Source organism: Rhyacophila brunnea, unplaced genomic scaffold (genome assembly GCF_057557595.1).
Source record: "Rhyacophila brunnea isolate RB1 unplaced genomic scaffold, BYU_Rbru_1.0 scaffold_8, whole genome shotgun sequence".
NCBI lineage: Eukaryota > Metazoa > Arthropoda > Insecta > Trichoptera > Rhyacophilidae > Rhyacophila > Rhyacophila brunnea.
Genome location: NW_028233350.1, coordinates 36,190,101 through 36,206,819, shown reverse-complemented (window position 1 = coordinate 36,206,819; position 16,719 = coordinate 36,190,101). Strand labels below are relative to the sequence as shown.

General features: G+C 28.6%; 1 protein-coding gene across 1 annotated transcript in view; it reads right to left on the bottom strand.

Annotated features, from left to right (window-relative positions):
- Positions 1 to 544: 544 nt before the first annotated feature.
- The window catches only part of LOC147064180 (uncharacterized), a 167,004-nt gene continuing 150,829 nt past the window's right edge, over positions 545 to 16,719 (bottom strand). The window contains exons 7-9 of the mRNA XM_085958974.1: positions 11,233 to 11,465; positions 3,865 to 3,946; positions 545 to 1,034 (exon numbers count right to left, since the gene is read on the bottom strand). Coding sequence (XP_085815100.1) covers positions 1,001 to 1,034; positions 3,865 to 3,946; positions 11,233 to 11,465 — 349 coding nt within the window. The 3' untranslated portion in view covers positions 545 to 1,000. The remainder of the gene's footprint in view (positions 1,035 to 3,864; positions 3,947 to 11,232; positions 11,466 to 16,719) is intronic.

Genomic DNA, 16,719 nt, shown 5'->3' with positions numbered 1-16,719 from the left:
AGATTTAAGAATGTACCATTCTAATTATTGAACAAACATAATTTTGAAAAACACTTCTGAGAAAATATATTATGACCAATAGAAAAAACCTTTTTGAAAAAAGTAAGACACCAAGCAGGAATCGAACCTGCATCCCTTGGGTTTAGACCCCGTCCGCGCATTGTCCACTGTGCTACTAGGTGACATATTATTAACGACAAATTTTAACTATTGGCCTTTTAATACCTGCTCATCGGTTAATAAAATGATTATAGGTATCTGTCATATAAAATATACATACGTAGATATCTCCCTTACTTATAAATACTCGTATAATACAAATTATCTAATTGGTTAAAATCGAATATTATATAAATAAAAGACACGGTAATACTTAGAAAATAGTCATTTATTTCGTTAAAAAATCTCGCAGTTAAGAACAATTTTACTATACACAATATCGCATCATAAATAAAATTATTAATGTACTTATTACTTTATCCCATCAATATGTAATATATTAAATGATTGATTTTATAATATAATAGTATATATTTTGGAGATATTACAAGATAAAATACTGTTAAATCTTTTCAAAAAATAGCAACCGCTTTTATCTACAAACGAAAATATAACGGGCAACCTTTATCGAACTAGATATATTATATATAATATTATATGTACAAACAAAGAAACAACATATTATAACGATAACAGAATGCTTTGTAATGCCTTGTTCCATTGCCTTATCGGTTTTGCAATGATCCCTAGGCTATAAACGTGACATCGGTCTTGTTTTGTCAGATCCAATTATTCAGCCTAAATTAAATTGCCCTTTTTTATAAATATAGTTTTTTAACCGCTAGAACTATTATTACTTTCGATAAAACTGAAGGATGTTTACCATTATTTGAAAAGATTTAGTCAAACAACTTTATAATTTAATGTTATTATTTAAAAACTTTTTTTTATTAAATACGGAGCTTCCCTTCAGCAATATATATTGTCTTCACGTTGTTGGTTACCGGTCGTGGATGAGTAAAGATATAATTAGTCTGAAAAATAAAAACAACATATTTTAAAACAATCGAAGTAGAGAGATAATTTAAAAAAAATAACAAAACAGTTTTTAATGTCTATAAACTTCGATACCTTGGACTAATAATAATTGAGTCATAAATAAAAATAAATCGAATTTGTTAGACCTTTTCTGAGTTTACTAAGTAAAATAATATATCAGTTTATATTTCTGGAATTGTTAGTTCCGAATTAATTAGCCTATATTCAAACAAATAAAAAGAATGATACATTATTTATTTACTAAATACCATGAAAATTAAGGTAACATGTAATTTTTATGTCTTGAGTTCATCGTGGGACACTTATTCGTGCGCCGCAGTACGTGAAACATGAGTTCGTATAACATATTATCAAATGACGAGTTCTTCGTTGAACATTTCACCGTGGAATACATTTGTACGTATCTTACAGAATGCGGCAATAGTTTGCAAACAGTACTGTTCCAATTAGATTAACGCTAACCTAACCTAACCTAACCTAGTGAAGACATCTCCACATGTTGTAGCATATGTACATATATACTCCACGCTGAAATGTTCAACGAAGAACTCGTCATTTGATTAAATATCACACAAACTCATGTTTCACGTACTGCGGCGCACAAATAAGTGTCCTGCGGTGAACTGTTTGCGTACAAAATTCCGGATACGGAAAATTAATACTGAAATTTAAAAAATATAAAATTTGTTGTTACAGTTAAATAATGTTGTGCAATAAACTATCACAAGTAAAAATTAAAGGTAATCGATTGAAATACATTTATTTAAAGTAGTTACGAGTACCTAACTTTATGTCAAAAAATAGAGTATTTTTGCTTGTATTAAAAGGATACCATAATAGAATCAAGAGTTTTGAATATGTTCTTAATAATTCATTAAATAAACATGTCTACAATTTGTTAATCTGCAAATAAAATCAAATAGCGTGTTGTATAATAACTTAATCAAGATTTGTAATCTGCGTAGAAACGTCTAGTTGGATTCCTTATTAAACTATAGAATTTCTTCTAGCATTGCGTAATTATATAATAAACTAGGTATCAAAATCAAAAGGTACTGCCTTACAATCTGACAATGGGGTTTTATCCTCTGGGTAAAAAAATTGTTATATATTGTTTAATGATTTAATATAAAAGAAAATTTATTTATATATACATAACAGATTTTGCAGGCCATTAAAATAAAATAACGCACCCGTAATACTTATACTTACTTACTTAGGTACTTATTTTATACATTTTGAAAATTTTTTATCTACTTAGCAGAAAATTCTTAAATAACATGAAAAATTCAATTCTACAGCTATTAACAGTAAAAATGTGAAGATGATAATATATATTTATTGTATGGATTATGGAAAAGAATTAAATAAAAAAACGTTTACATAAAAATTACTTAAGTAAATACAGTAAGCCTAAAAAAATGTATTAACATAATATATAAGGTGGAGTTTCATGTGGTCTATACGTGCTGTAGATGCGAGCATCCACAGAGATATTCTACATAATAATATCATCTCTGTTCTGGCAGAACACACTAACTGGAGAATACTAGTTTCGAGTAATTTGACTTTGAAGTTGTTAAAATGTTTTAAATAATGGTCTATCATGTGAGTTTATTAAGTAATCGTTAAAAGAATGACTTTAAAATAAAGACTGTTTATTTATTAAGAAGGTTTCCAGACGGTAAAGTTTGAAATAAGGAACATTTCTGTACTAACTCAATATGTCATTTTTTCGAATTAGTATCTTCTGCCAGAACAGTGACGATATGTATTTATTGCATAACTTATTAGTGCATTTTACTATGCTATGCTGTTTTGAAAAGTTCCATAATTTACACATTGCTTGTAGCATGCATGATTGATTATTATTATTTACATTCTATATTATGAATATTATGGCAATATTATTAATAAATTAAAAAAAAAAAACTATCATCCCTACGATAGCCGAGGAGCTTAAGCATAGGCTTATGGTGTCGTGGATCCAGGGTGTGGGAAATACACATATTATCTTTAAAATTTGTGTTTGAGTCAGAGTATGGACATATTAGATTGTGTAAGTGGCTTACATCCATTTCTCGTAAATATTATGTTAATACAAACCTCCACTCTCTAAAAACCCATATTATTCTGTTATTAGGATTGGAAGAAAGAAACTATCATCGGCTACTCGCCTTGATTAAAACTAGTTACAAAATCTTTTTTTCATCCATGTTCGATCCTAATAAGATCATATGGGCCTCCACAGAGTGAAGGTTTATATTAACGGATTTTTTTTTGAAAAATGGATGTCAACTACTTGCTCATCCTATTAGGTCCATACTCTGACTCGTACACAAATTTAAAATACAATATGTGTATTTTCCAGACACAAGATTCGAATCTGGTACCCACGACGATATAGGACGACGCATTAACTAGATAATATTTGGTTATTATATATTATTCAAACTGCATCCCTGGAAACAAAAGTCACCGCACGCTACTGACAATTAGGTAATATAAATCGAATGTCAATATGTAGATCTAAATAAGGACGACGAACAGAATTTGAGTATAAAAAAACATAATGAATATATTTTTAGTATTAGTTAAGAATTTTCTGCAAAACACACGAAAACCTACCAATAAGGAATAATAGTGATATTTATCATTTTTCAATTTATTCAATACAACGTCTTTTACCAAGAATTATTGATACCAGTAAATACTATAACTCAACATTAAACAGTAATACATATAATATAACATTTTAATTTACAAGTGAAACACAAATAAGATTAAAGAAAAACTGGAACTCACCCTAATGCTATTTTCTGTACAGATATGTAACCTATTCCGTTGGCCCCGGTTGATTTTCCCGTATTTGGTAAAACTGCTATTCCTGTTAAAGAGAATTTGCATCATTAAAAATACTCATTACAGTAATATGTTAGCTGGAATTATATAAATAGTTTTTAAATATTAATATCATTTTTGTCTTATTTTGAAAATAATAGCAACACAACATCCATAATTTTAATAATGTACCTAATAATTATAAAATATTACATTTATTTTTTTTTGCTTTTCAACCTATAGTTCTTTCCATTGCAATATAATATATTATATAGTATTTATAGGAGTATTGTCTAACTATTGACTCGATAATGGCATTAATTACACTCGAAAGAGATATAGACGAGAAAAATAATAATTGTCAAATATTAAGAAAGTAATATATAAACAAATAGATTTTAAGAATACGTAACAAACACAATCATTGCAAATATTTAAAATTAATTTAATCACAAAAAGCATACCGCCTTTAGTTTAATTTTAGACTTATTTAAATATGAAAAATCATTTTACTTTAATACATTTAAAATCAATTTTAAACAAAAAAATGTAAATACCAATTATAAACTCGTCACTCATCACACTAAATAATATAATATATCGCAGCTGACTACAATATTAACACAAGTCAAAATAATCTGCAGCTTAGAAATAATCAATGTAAAAGGTTTTTTAGAATATTCTACGATGCAATAAATAATTTGTAGTGACACTAACACTTTGGCAAAAATAACAAAGGAAAGCTCGAGTGGTAATGCAGTTTACTGCATTTTCATTTATTTTAAAAAACAAATGAGTCTTGCTTTCACTTTTTATTATTTTCATTTGTTTCGAAATAAATGAATCACTGTTTTACTTGTTCCATTCGATTCCATCAAAATAGTTCTGTGTTTTTCTTATTTGGGAATATTCTTCCACACAATAAAAATTTTAATTAGTAATAACTAAAGAACACCACATTTTTTTAACTTAAAAATTTTTAACCATCGTAAACTTTATTTAATTTGACATAAGGCAGATATATATTGTTTTATAAAAAAAGAATACTGTACACAAAATACTAATTTATTAAAATAAATATCAACTTTACGAGAAAATAAGGGATAGATGATTATCTCGCATAATTCAAAGAGCGAATAGGAAGCTTATCAAATCAGAACACTTAACTCGAAAGTGAACGATGTGAGTTCGCACCCCTCTTAGAATTTTTTTCCTTGTATGAATATTACTAAGATTTTTGCAAATTACGTATTTTTATTAACTTGACGTATCAACGCAGCTATATTAATTAATTGAGCATGTGAATAAGCCTAGTATCATTTCCACTTCAAGGCAATGCATATAGCGCTCTATAAATGGTGCAAACTGATATGACCAAGAATGCCGTTTGGAAAATGTAAGTGAGAGATTTTTTTTAATATCTCAAATTTATGATATATGTTAAGGGGTAGAGGCATGCCAGCAGAGGCACCTAGCGAAAAAATACGAAGCTTGCAATTTGAGACATTTTTTTTGATCATTTACAATTTCAACTGTATTAATTAATAAGTATGTAAATATCTGAAAACATTTAAAAGAAAAAAATAAGTCAATGATAAACTTACAATTATTGTAAAAAAATGTTATAAAATGTGAATTTGTCACAGGACCACATCTTATTATTACATAAGATTTGCTGTTATATTTATTATTTAAATTTAGTCGATTAAATTTTATATTTTTTATCGTACACTGAGCTTCAATATTGGGAACATACCTAAAATAAAATTTGATATATAAATCAAAAGGATTTCAAGTTATACACATTTAGGTTTTTATAAAAATCTATGTTTTTTAAAATAAATATAAAAAATATTAAAACGGTGAATTAGTCAAAAATCTACACGAGAAAAAAGGGAAACCTTAATAAACTAAATTTTAATAATAAATATGAACATCTAATAGAATAATGTAATAATAAGATGTGGTCCTGTGACAAATTCACATTTTTTTACAATTGTAAGTTTATTTTTGACTTATTTTTTTTTCAGATAAGTACATATTTACAATAAATACAGTTGAAATTGTAAATTATCAAAAAAATGTCTCAAATTGCAAACTTCGTATTTTTTCGCTAGATGCCTCTGCTGGAATGCCTTTGCCCCCAATTATTTTCTGAAAGGCGAATAATTAAAAGCTTTATAACTCTAGTGCAATCTACCGATTTGTTAAGATAATTTGCAGTAGATGTCACGATATTCAATACAAAAAGAAAATAAATGTACGCACCTACTGATTATTACAGCCTTTGAACAAATAAATATACGACCCTGTACTGCATTATAATAATAATTATCGTTACCTATATTTCTGATAATATACATTTTCTTTTTATTAAAGTAGGCTTTAAATAGTAAGGAGTTTTTGTCATTGCTTGGTAGTCATATAATATTATGTACTAAATTCAATGATACAGTATATTTATTGTATGTTCAAAATCGATTATTTAGGTAGGTACTTATCAAGGTGCAACTCTGCCATAAAAACGTATTTTAGATTAATAAATATGAAATCAGAAAAGCTCCAACAAAATAAAAACAATTCTCTTGCCCGAATTTCCATAAAGATTATTGCTGAATATTAACGATCGAATAAAAATAAAATGGCGCGAAAATAAATATTAAACTTCCAAAGTGTTTATTTAGCAAAAAGTTTAAGCCTTACAGCGTTGTCTCGGAGGGTAAATACTTTGAAAATCTTAAGCTTGATGTCGCTACCAGTTTCTACAGAGAGCACTTAACATCGTGCATAGTTTATTATGCGCACCGCATCAACGCTGTCAACTGTTAATGGATTATTTTATTAGATGCATCCATGCAACTTATTCGTGATGCGCGTCTGTAAAGTGCAGTTAAACTACGTCTGGTTTATTAATCAGCTTCGTGGAACTGTTGCTGATGCCAATTTGTATAACAACCCTGAACTACTAATAACTCCTAACTCGCATTATTTTACGAAACAGTGTTTTAAATCATACTTACGCTCTTGTTTCAATTATAATATGTATTTTTCCACCGTTGATTCTTTCAATAATTCACATGTTTTGTTTAAATGTACTTTCTCAAAAAATTGTATAATTTACATTATTTGATCTTTAAATGTATGTTTTTTTCTCTATCTATTTTTTTGTTCCATCTTAAATTTAAAATTTCAATAATTTTTAACACACTAATATAATATATAGGACTTATATATTTAAAAAAATGTCTTATTGTCTATAATTATTTAATAAGTATTCTTTCTCACTTATCTTATATGTACTTTCTCCATATTTCTCTTTCTTCTTACTTTATATCTTGTTAGGCTTTACTATATTATAAATTTATGTATGGAAACTTTGCTGGTTGCAATATTTTTTTTCTATTCTATTTTTATACATATTTGTAAGCTATGTAACTGTTTGTTTTCCTTAATAAATAAAAATTAAATTAAATAAATATTTGCTAGCTAATATTGAAAATATATAATATACATTATGTATTACGACTACAATATTCAAGTAGTTAGGCGGCTCTCGTGGTGCAGTGCGTAAGGCGCTGGCCGAGAGTTCTGGGTTCGATCCCGGTGAGGATACAATATTTATGTGATTTTCTCAAAGCTTGGGTGTTTGTGATTGTTACTAATTACTAACAACCACCTTGTATGAAAAAGCAAAGACATGATTATTCATAATTCTAAAAAAAAAATCGAGCAGTTATCGCGTCGGCAATGAGGGTCCCGGGTTTAAATACCGGGTCTTGCAAAAAGTCAGTGTTTGGACCAGAGTATCATGGTAGATACTACATTGAGCAATTAATTAGCATCCATTTCTTGTATTAAAAAAATTTGTTAATATAACCTCTACTACGTGATGGCCCATACGATCTTTTTAGAATCAAACATGCTAACAAAAAAATCTTATTCACTATAACAGTTACACAGTTATAATAATATTATGTGCTAAATACTTAGTGATCAGACTATCATCCCAGACATATAAAAATATTTGCAACCTTTTAAGTCCTACTTTGTCTCCACACTTCACAATTCTCTCAATATAAATTTCTCAATTGGAATTGTATGAATCGTATTATCCCCATAATTATAATTAATTCATTTTCAACCCCCCCTATATTATACTGTGGGCAATAATTGTATAAACCCAAACGTAAATTTTGGTATTCATACTATTAATGAAGCTCACTATGTGAGCGAAGCACGTATCGTAAATTAATTGTTATATGACGTGGTGAATATAAGGTTATAATAATATAACCTAGTTTATAAATAATGTAGACGTTAAAATGCACTATGTATAAATTTATGACTTTAACTTCAAAAAATATTTATTACGTAAAAAATGTTCTTACTTATATATAGACGATATTGGTAGTTCACTGTGTTAAGCAGTTACAATGTTAATTTTTGTTCTGAAAAATATCATTAAAAATATGCATTATTCAGAAACTTATTTACGATCATCGAAAAAGCTTATTATATTACATAATAGGTAAAGCTATAAAATAAGACGTGTTAATAACATGGGGCAATATTTAATGAAGGTATATTTTATAAAAATATTGCACTGAATGTTTATTTTTAATTAAATTCAGCGGATGTTTTTACATATTACGTTTTAATTAATTAGGACACTTTGAAATGTTAATTATTATAGATTTTTAATAATGAATTCTTCATATTGTATCGTCATACGCCGCCAGTAAAACCTGTATTGGTTACGTCGACTATGAAATTTAAACTGATTAACAGTAAGTAATGAAATTTTTAAATAAAGTTACATAGAAAACTGACTATACGCCTCTATTCCTTTTTAATCAATAAATTAACCCTAGCAAAAATAGTGCTTTACATACTTTGAATTTAAAACTAATTTTATTCGAATATTTTGACATTTTAATTTAATAACATTACTTAATGTATCTGTTTTATCGACTATATTGTTCTGTACAGTAGTCACTTAGACACAGTAGTCACGTAGCAACTTATAATAATTATTCGTTGTATACACTTAACATAAATCAAATTAAAAACATAACATTTGATAGAATTATCAGACAAATTATTAAAATTCTACCAAACTAATTTTATCATAGGTATATAAATGTGACAATCTTTAATTAGTATTAATAACTTAAGTCAATTATTAACTTTCGATAGGAAATTACCTTGGAACTTCATAATTAGTGTGGCAAAGTAGGGAGAATACATTGGAGCACTTATATTATATTAAATTTTATGGTGATTGTACTTCCTGTCTTTTCTTGGCAAATTGTTCGTGTAACGACATCGTGCTTCCGGTTAAACGTTCACCAATTGAGTTTAAATACTTAGATGAGCTATGCTACCCTTAATGTCTGACCTAATGTATTCAGAATGGATGATAAAAATATACTGCCTAACTATATATGCCTAGCTAGACATATGATTCTATTCAGTAACTAATGATTTTTTTTGTTGGCCTAAAAAATATATTTTCCTAATCTTTTCTCGAGAGGGATTTTTGTGAAATATTGTTGTTAGCTATTAATTCGCGTCCAATCAATTTGATTTTCATTTTAGATTTTATCACATACCTACAGAATTTTTCTGAATCGTGATGTGAACTCACTGATACAGTAGTAGATATTTTGCCACTACTGTATGTTAAATTATTCTGGAAATAAAATTGTAACATACTAGGAAATATTTTGAGTTTAAAAAGAGCTTATTCATTATAATAATATCGTCACCTCAATACTGAACACATAAACTAGATAACTCTGATTTGGTCATTGTTGGAAACATGACATTTAAAGTTTACTTGAGTAACTTAAATCGAGGCTATAATTAATTATTATTTAAAATAAAAATGGAAAATTGTGCTTTGTCTAATTGGAAACAATTAAATAACGTTATATTAAATGAAAAAATATTGTAGATATTTTATTGTATTTATTTAATACATTTATGGTTTTAAAAATATCTAATATTTTTGAATACAACATTAATATAATTCCCATTAACTTCTGACTTGCCTAGTTTTATCGTTTCGTAGAGTAGGAAATATAGAATCATATTATTCAATAGCTATTTTAAAAACAGTGAAAATCAAGTTACCTAGTTATATTATTAATTGAGGTGACGATATAATATAGTATGTTATTATGATTCAATAAGTTTAAATCACCTATTTTTACTCCAAAATGAATACAAATATAATTTATTATATATGTTACTTTTCCAATAGCGTTATTCATGGTCCAGTGTGTATACACTGTGTGTATATAGTTTTTAATTCGTGGGCTCTTGATTTGATTCTCTATGAAGTCACAATACATTTATCTGATTTTTTATAACCTGAATATTTCTGTAATTGTTTTACTTTTACTACTACACTACTTAAATATCGCCAGGTCTATTATAGTAGTGTTGAAAAAATAGTTGGCTATAGTTATATATTTCTAATTTACGCGAATGTTAGTATAAACACGACTTCACAGACAAAACAGATAAATGAGATATGAATATAAAGCCAAACTCCATGGGCTAAGGCTTTGAAGCAAAATTAAGCGGTTAATAGCTTTATGATGGTCAGACTATAAAACGCAATAAACACAAAGCGCGCTGAGTGCTCTCAAATATTACTTATATTGAATTCGCGTTTCATCGATATATTGCCAGAATTTTTGCGTTATAAATTTTTCCCACAAAATCTACAGATTGTTCAAAATTCTTGACTTCCAACCGTTATACTCACAGATTAATAATATAGAAATACGAAATCCAGTCACAATATACCAATATTCCGAAGCAAGATTTTGTTTGTGATTTAATGACAGCCATGTCACATGTCACAAAATACAGGAAATACAAAGTCTACTTAACATCATCAAATATTACCAAATGCGAATGCACGTTTCGTTTACGTGAAAAACTTTATTATTAATTGAATTGTCGTTTACGTGGCTGAATTCCATTACATTGATTTTAAAACAAAGTTATTTTTGTAATACAAATAACTCAAAATATTAAAACCACACATTTTATTGCAAATACAGACATCACGTTTGAAAATATTATATTATTAACACGTATTTCAGATTATTTTATTAAGCCATCCTTGAAAATGAAACTTTTTACATTTCGATTCAAAAGACAATCCATTTTATTTAGATGCCGTGTTCCCTAAATAAATACATGATGTTGATACAAATACGTCACAGGTGATAAATACGGAGAGTTTGAAAAAATAATTATCACATACGGATTACTTATGTATATAAATATAATAAATAATACAAATAGTTATCATACCTATCAGATTACCATGCAGCACATGCACGGCAACGGTGGCGTTCGCATAGTACCCCTGCGGCGGAAGGGTTGGCTCAGCCTGCAGGGGATACGGCTGAGGGGGAGCCGGCTGCGCGGCGTGCGGCTGGGGCGGCGGGAAGGCGCCGCAGGTGTAAGTGCCCGCGTGAGAACGGCTTACTTGGTCCACCATCAAGGTGCACGTGGCGCTGTCGGCACCGGTTACATTGCAGATGCTACCAATCAAGAAAATATAATATATATTTTTAATATTGTCAATTAATTAATTATTATCTGTAAATTTTAAATCTTAGTTGACAACAATATAACTATATAATCAGCAACACCTGTAAGTAAATTTGTATCTTTAGTTCAATGAAAATAATATAAGTAAGACTGAAAAAGTTTAGTGTGTACTATTTTTGTTGCATCTCCTCAGTCTACTTTCACCCTCTACCACTAATCTGAATCTAGATTAACAATAATGTATACCTAACCATATTATTATTTTATAGTAAAATCCATTCGTTTTTTATTGACTTTGTAGTCAGTTGGGTTCTATTAAATTTGAGAGTTCACTATCCTTGGTATAATTATTTGTACTTAAAACTTGTTTTCTTTTCGGGATAGTGTCTAATTCACGGGGTTTCAAAGATTTTTAACTTATAGCCCCTGTTAAATACCCTGAGATCTACCAATATATCAGCTACAAAATTGTCGCGGAAAAGAGCAAATTTTACACGAACATTAACAATCATTACATGTTGTTATTATCACGTGGTCTCTATTTGATTTTTTTTTCTTTTTGACCATGTCCGATCCTAATAGGATCATATGGGCCTCCACAAAGTAGAGGTTTGTTTTTTACGAGAAATGGATGTCAGCCACTTGCTCAACCTATTAGGCCCATACCATGACACACACAATGTGTGTACTTGCCAGACACAGGATTCGAACCTGGTACCCATGACGCTTAAGCCGCGCGGCCACCGTGGGTGTCCTGCTATCAAACAGTGTATTTATACTAATTAAAATTTATAATAACGTTTCATAAACCTAACAGGAACAATATATAATTTATTGATAATGACCTCTGCAAGGAGCCAGAAACGTCAAGGAGAGATTAAAGTAGAACTCTTGATGACAACTTAAAAATACGAGTAAATACGAATAAGACGTACAAATAACCTTGAAATTTTCAGACACCATATAATAATATTACTAACTCATAGGGCTTTTCTAACATTTAAAAAAAAATTGGCAAATGATTAGTGTTTCAATACCTAAAATGAGTTTATTATTCTATTTATCTCTAAAACATATCAATTTAATTGCCGTAATAATTTATTTAAAATCTATAAAATAATGCTTCATTAAGTTGCTTGTTAGTCTTGCTCTTGGATATGATATTATAATGAGATAAAATCCAACTTTACATAACATGGCGGGAGTTTTGGGATATTAAGAACAAGAGCAGTTTCTTGTTTGCATACGATTACTTATGAATAATAGAAATTGATTACTAAAATATAATATACATAATTTAATGGAACTCATACCATGTAAATGTCTAAAATATTAATATGAAAATTTCACGGTTTAAAAATGCCAAATGATGCTATATTTAGCATCAAGATTTTTCTTAATATAACAAATATTATGATTTTTGTAACGAAAAATGTCGAGAAAATGGCAGATTAAAAATATATATAGTTTTTAGATTATTTTCGGTTTTAACAACTTGTTACGAGTAATTTGACAATTTTTCTGTAGTCAGAATAGTCAAAGAAGAGTGGTTTGACTTTTTAAGTCAAACGATTTCTGACCGTCACAATTTATCAGATTTATGCGGCAACATATACAAAAACGTCAAATCTCAAACCATATTCGGTTTACTAAATGCAATTATGCGTTAATCATAAATTACTAGTCAAAGCATAAGAAACGTTTCCTGGAACAAATTTAAGTAAATATATATTATACAAGATATTATAAGATGTGGATTATTTACGTCTCAAAAACGTTGATTTTCGATAACTTCAATTCAATTGAAGAAATTCAAACATTGAGTCTGTCTAATTTTGCATCATAGTGAATATTTTTTTAGGTTTATAACCTAGTTAATTCATTGCGTTATTATATTGTGTTATGTACATACAACTGTTTTAATAATATTTCTTTGTTTCTAAATGTCATGTTGTGAACGTCTTAAACTTATAATTTGTAATGTCCACAATATGTAAAATAAATAAATTGAAATTAAAATTGCCACCTGAAAAATACTTAGTACCATGTTTTAAATATAAAACTCATAAAATTATTTTTATTTTAATTCAAACATAACAGTACCTCAAAATAATACATAGATTTTGTATGAGTAAACACAGTAAAATAAATAAATGAAATAATGCATTGAAAATAGTTAATATTTTTCTGGGTGTCAATATATTGGCCCCGAAATTTAGTCACGTATATTTCTAAAATATAATCGTTGTTGTAATAAATAGACCGGATGATGTCAAATGAAGGGCGAACCTTTGACCGCTCGAACCAACTCTTGTGGAAAAGTTAAAGGTTATTCTTGGTCATAAGCGTTTGCGTTACATCCCACACTAATGTACGCTGGTACATTTGTTCCCTTTCGTCTCTCTCTCTATTTTAGACACCGCAATGTAAATGTTGTGATAAATGTAGCGACATTTATAAGGATGCCTTTCAGAAAATAATGTATGTTGCGGGCAATCCTTCTACACTTACTCGAACGATCCTGGATCGAAAAATCATATTTTTCCCACCGAAGGAAACAGGCTGGTAAATGTTTTTCTGATAAATCTCGCCGATTTATTTGGTAAGTTCATATTATTTTTTCTTGATTTTTTTTCAATACTACAAAAATCTGACGCGAACTTATTTTGTCGAATGTTGAACTGAGTATGTCATTACATTTAATATTGTCCAATATAAATGATGTCGCCAGAGGACATTTTTTTCAATTTATTTAATGAAATAAATTGATATAGAAAATCTTACAAATATATAGGAATATATACAACGACGTCCGGAAATCGAAAAAAGAAAACAATCATTCCGTATATTTTCCCAGTAATTAACTATTGATTATATTGAAGAAAAAATATCTTACTATCTACACCTGTTACATAATATATTATTTGATATTATCAAACATTAAATTAGTCAAATTTTACTACCTTATGTATGTATAATAATTAATTGCTTAACTTCGTGTCTTAAGAACGTATTGTAAGGCAGTAATTATTGTAGTCATAACATTGCCTTTATTCATGAAACACAATGCAAATTGAAGATGTTTTAAACATCTTATGTTAAATGGAAAATACATTCATATAATAATAAAAACTTAAAAATTTAACTAACTAATCATACATTATTTGTAAAAGTAATTTTATTTTGTAGTATTTATTTTTATAGTTAAATAATAATTTTAACATATTATTTACAATTATATTGGATAATAATTATTTCCATGACATACACACACGGTAATCAAGTTATCAGAACGTTTTTCTTTGTTTCGTACGTAAGTCGTAGGTCTAAACAAAATGTGATAATATTATGATACATTCTCATTTCTTGTATCGTAATAACACAACGCCCAATTATCTACTCGTATATTTGTATGATTATGTAAAGGTTTCTAAGTGTTTAACTAATTAGAACATTCGTAACATTAATAATTATTGATTCTTTTAATAAAATATTTTTTTTATTCAACGAATGTATCACAAGACTTAAGAATATAACATGTTCAATAAAAATAATGTTACATTCTTAAATCTTGTGAATAATTATTTGTTGAATAAAAAAATAGTTAATTAAACTATTAGCAAGTTCAAGTAAGTTACAATGAAAAATCTTGGAGTGATCCGTGACTACGGTTAGTAATTAAAGTAATTAATACATACTTTTAAAATACAAAAACTGATCGTCAATAGTAACTCAATTTGAAAAGCGCTTCAGACAGTATTTTGAGAGCCATTAGTTAACATTTGTCGCAATTAGATAAGATGCTTACAGCATTATGGTCGATGTGTATGGGTGCCGATCCAGAGCGACGGAGATTCTATTCCTTCTGGGTGTCGTATTCTTTTTCAAAAAGTGTTGAAATTATAAAAAAATCGTTGTGTGCGTACTTATGTACGCTCGTTAGAAGTTATACTTCTTTGGGGTAACAAAACAAAAACATTACTTGTGATAAACTAGATTTTTCGACTAGCTCTTAATTATATTGTTAAATTACACACTCAAGAAAAAGGACCGCTTATTGGAACGCCGTTGGTTTATTTCTATACACTTTAACTTATATTGCTAAATTATATAATTATTTATCGTTGTTTTTATTTTTAAAGTAACAACTGCCTCTATGACGTTTAGTAGTTTGTTTACGTAAGGAATTGTAAATGGCCGACAATAATAAATTCGCTGCCTAGCAACGGAAAAATTCTAAACTATAATATTATACTGTATAATTGTCACGATTGTAGTATCATTCTGTGGCGTAATGGTTGTGCTATAATCGAGTGTGTTTTTTTGTGTGAAAAAATAAATTATGTGTTACATGTCACACGCCAAAAATATGCTCTGATCTGATTTTACAAACGCGCCTAAAGAAGTATAACTTCAAAAATATGTATATTAATTTTGATTGTTAATTAGACTCCAACGTCGGAAGCTTGAAGCTATGGCTTGAAGGGGATGTTATATTTCTTAATCAACAGTTTATACTTATGTCGTATAGCTTAAAGTTATTCATTTATTCACGGCGTTTTATTATAGATTTAACGGTTATTTGATTTCCAAATACGAATTTAGAAGATACAGCAGTGCCTCCACTGATGGAAACACTTTGGCTCACCAAGGTAGCTTAATATTACATCCACGTATTTTCTTTTTTATTTTCGCAAAAAAAATATCTTTTCCCTGCCGTCATAAAATTAAATTTTATACGGTACGAAATCACACTAAGAATTCCGTGAAAAGCTCCGAGAGAGAGTTATTTTGCTCATTTATAAGCGGTTGTTTGACAATTCAGCGCGAACGTGTACGTATTTACGAGTACATATGGAGCCATGTACCCTCGAGTGTCGGGGCGTGCGTGCAATTATCTGCTGTGCGTGCTCTCTAACTGCTTTGAATCTAGTTTGCAGTAGCTACATTATAGAGACATTTTTATGGAATACATAATAATTATTATATTTTTTGTTAAAATTATATTTTTTTATTACATACCTAAATTTTATGTATTTCACGCATTAATAACTGCCTATACTCTTACTTCTGTATCAATAATTGGTCTTCTTCATTACTGAACTGCATGCATTAACACTGTTCATTGACGACTAAAGTAGAAAGCCTATACATTCACAACGACTGGTCCTACTTTTTCCGCCCCTCCCGTTGTTGTCTATGTATGAATTGTCATTGCTCTATAGAGTGCTCATACTGACGCGT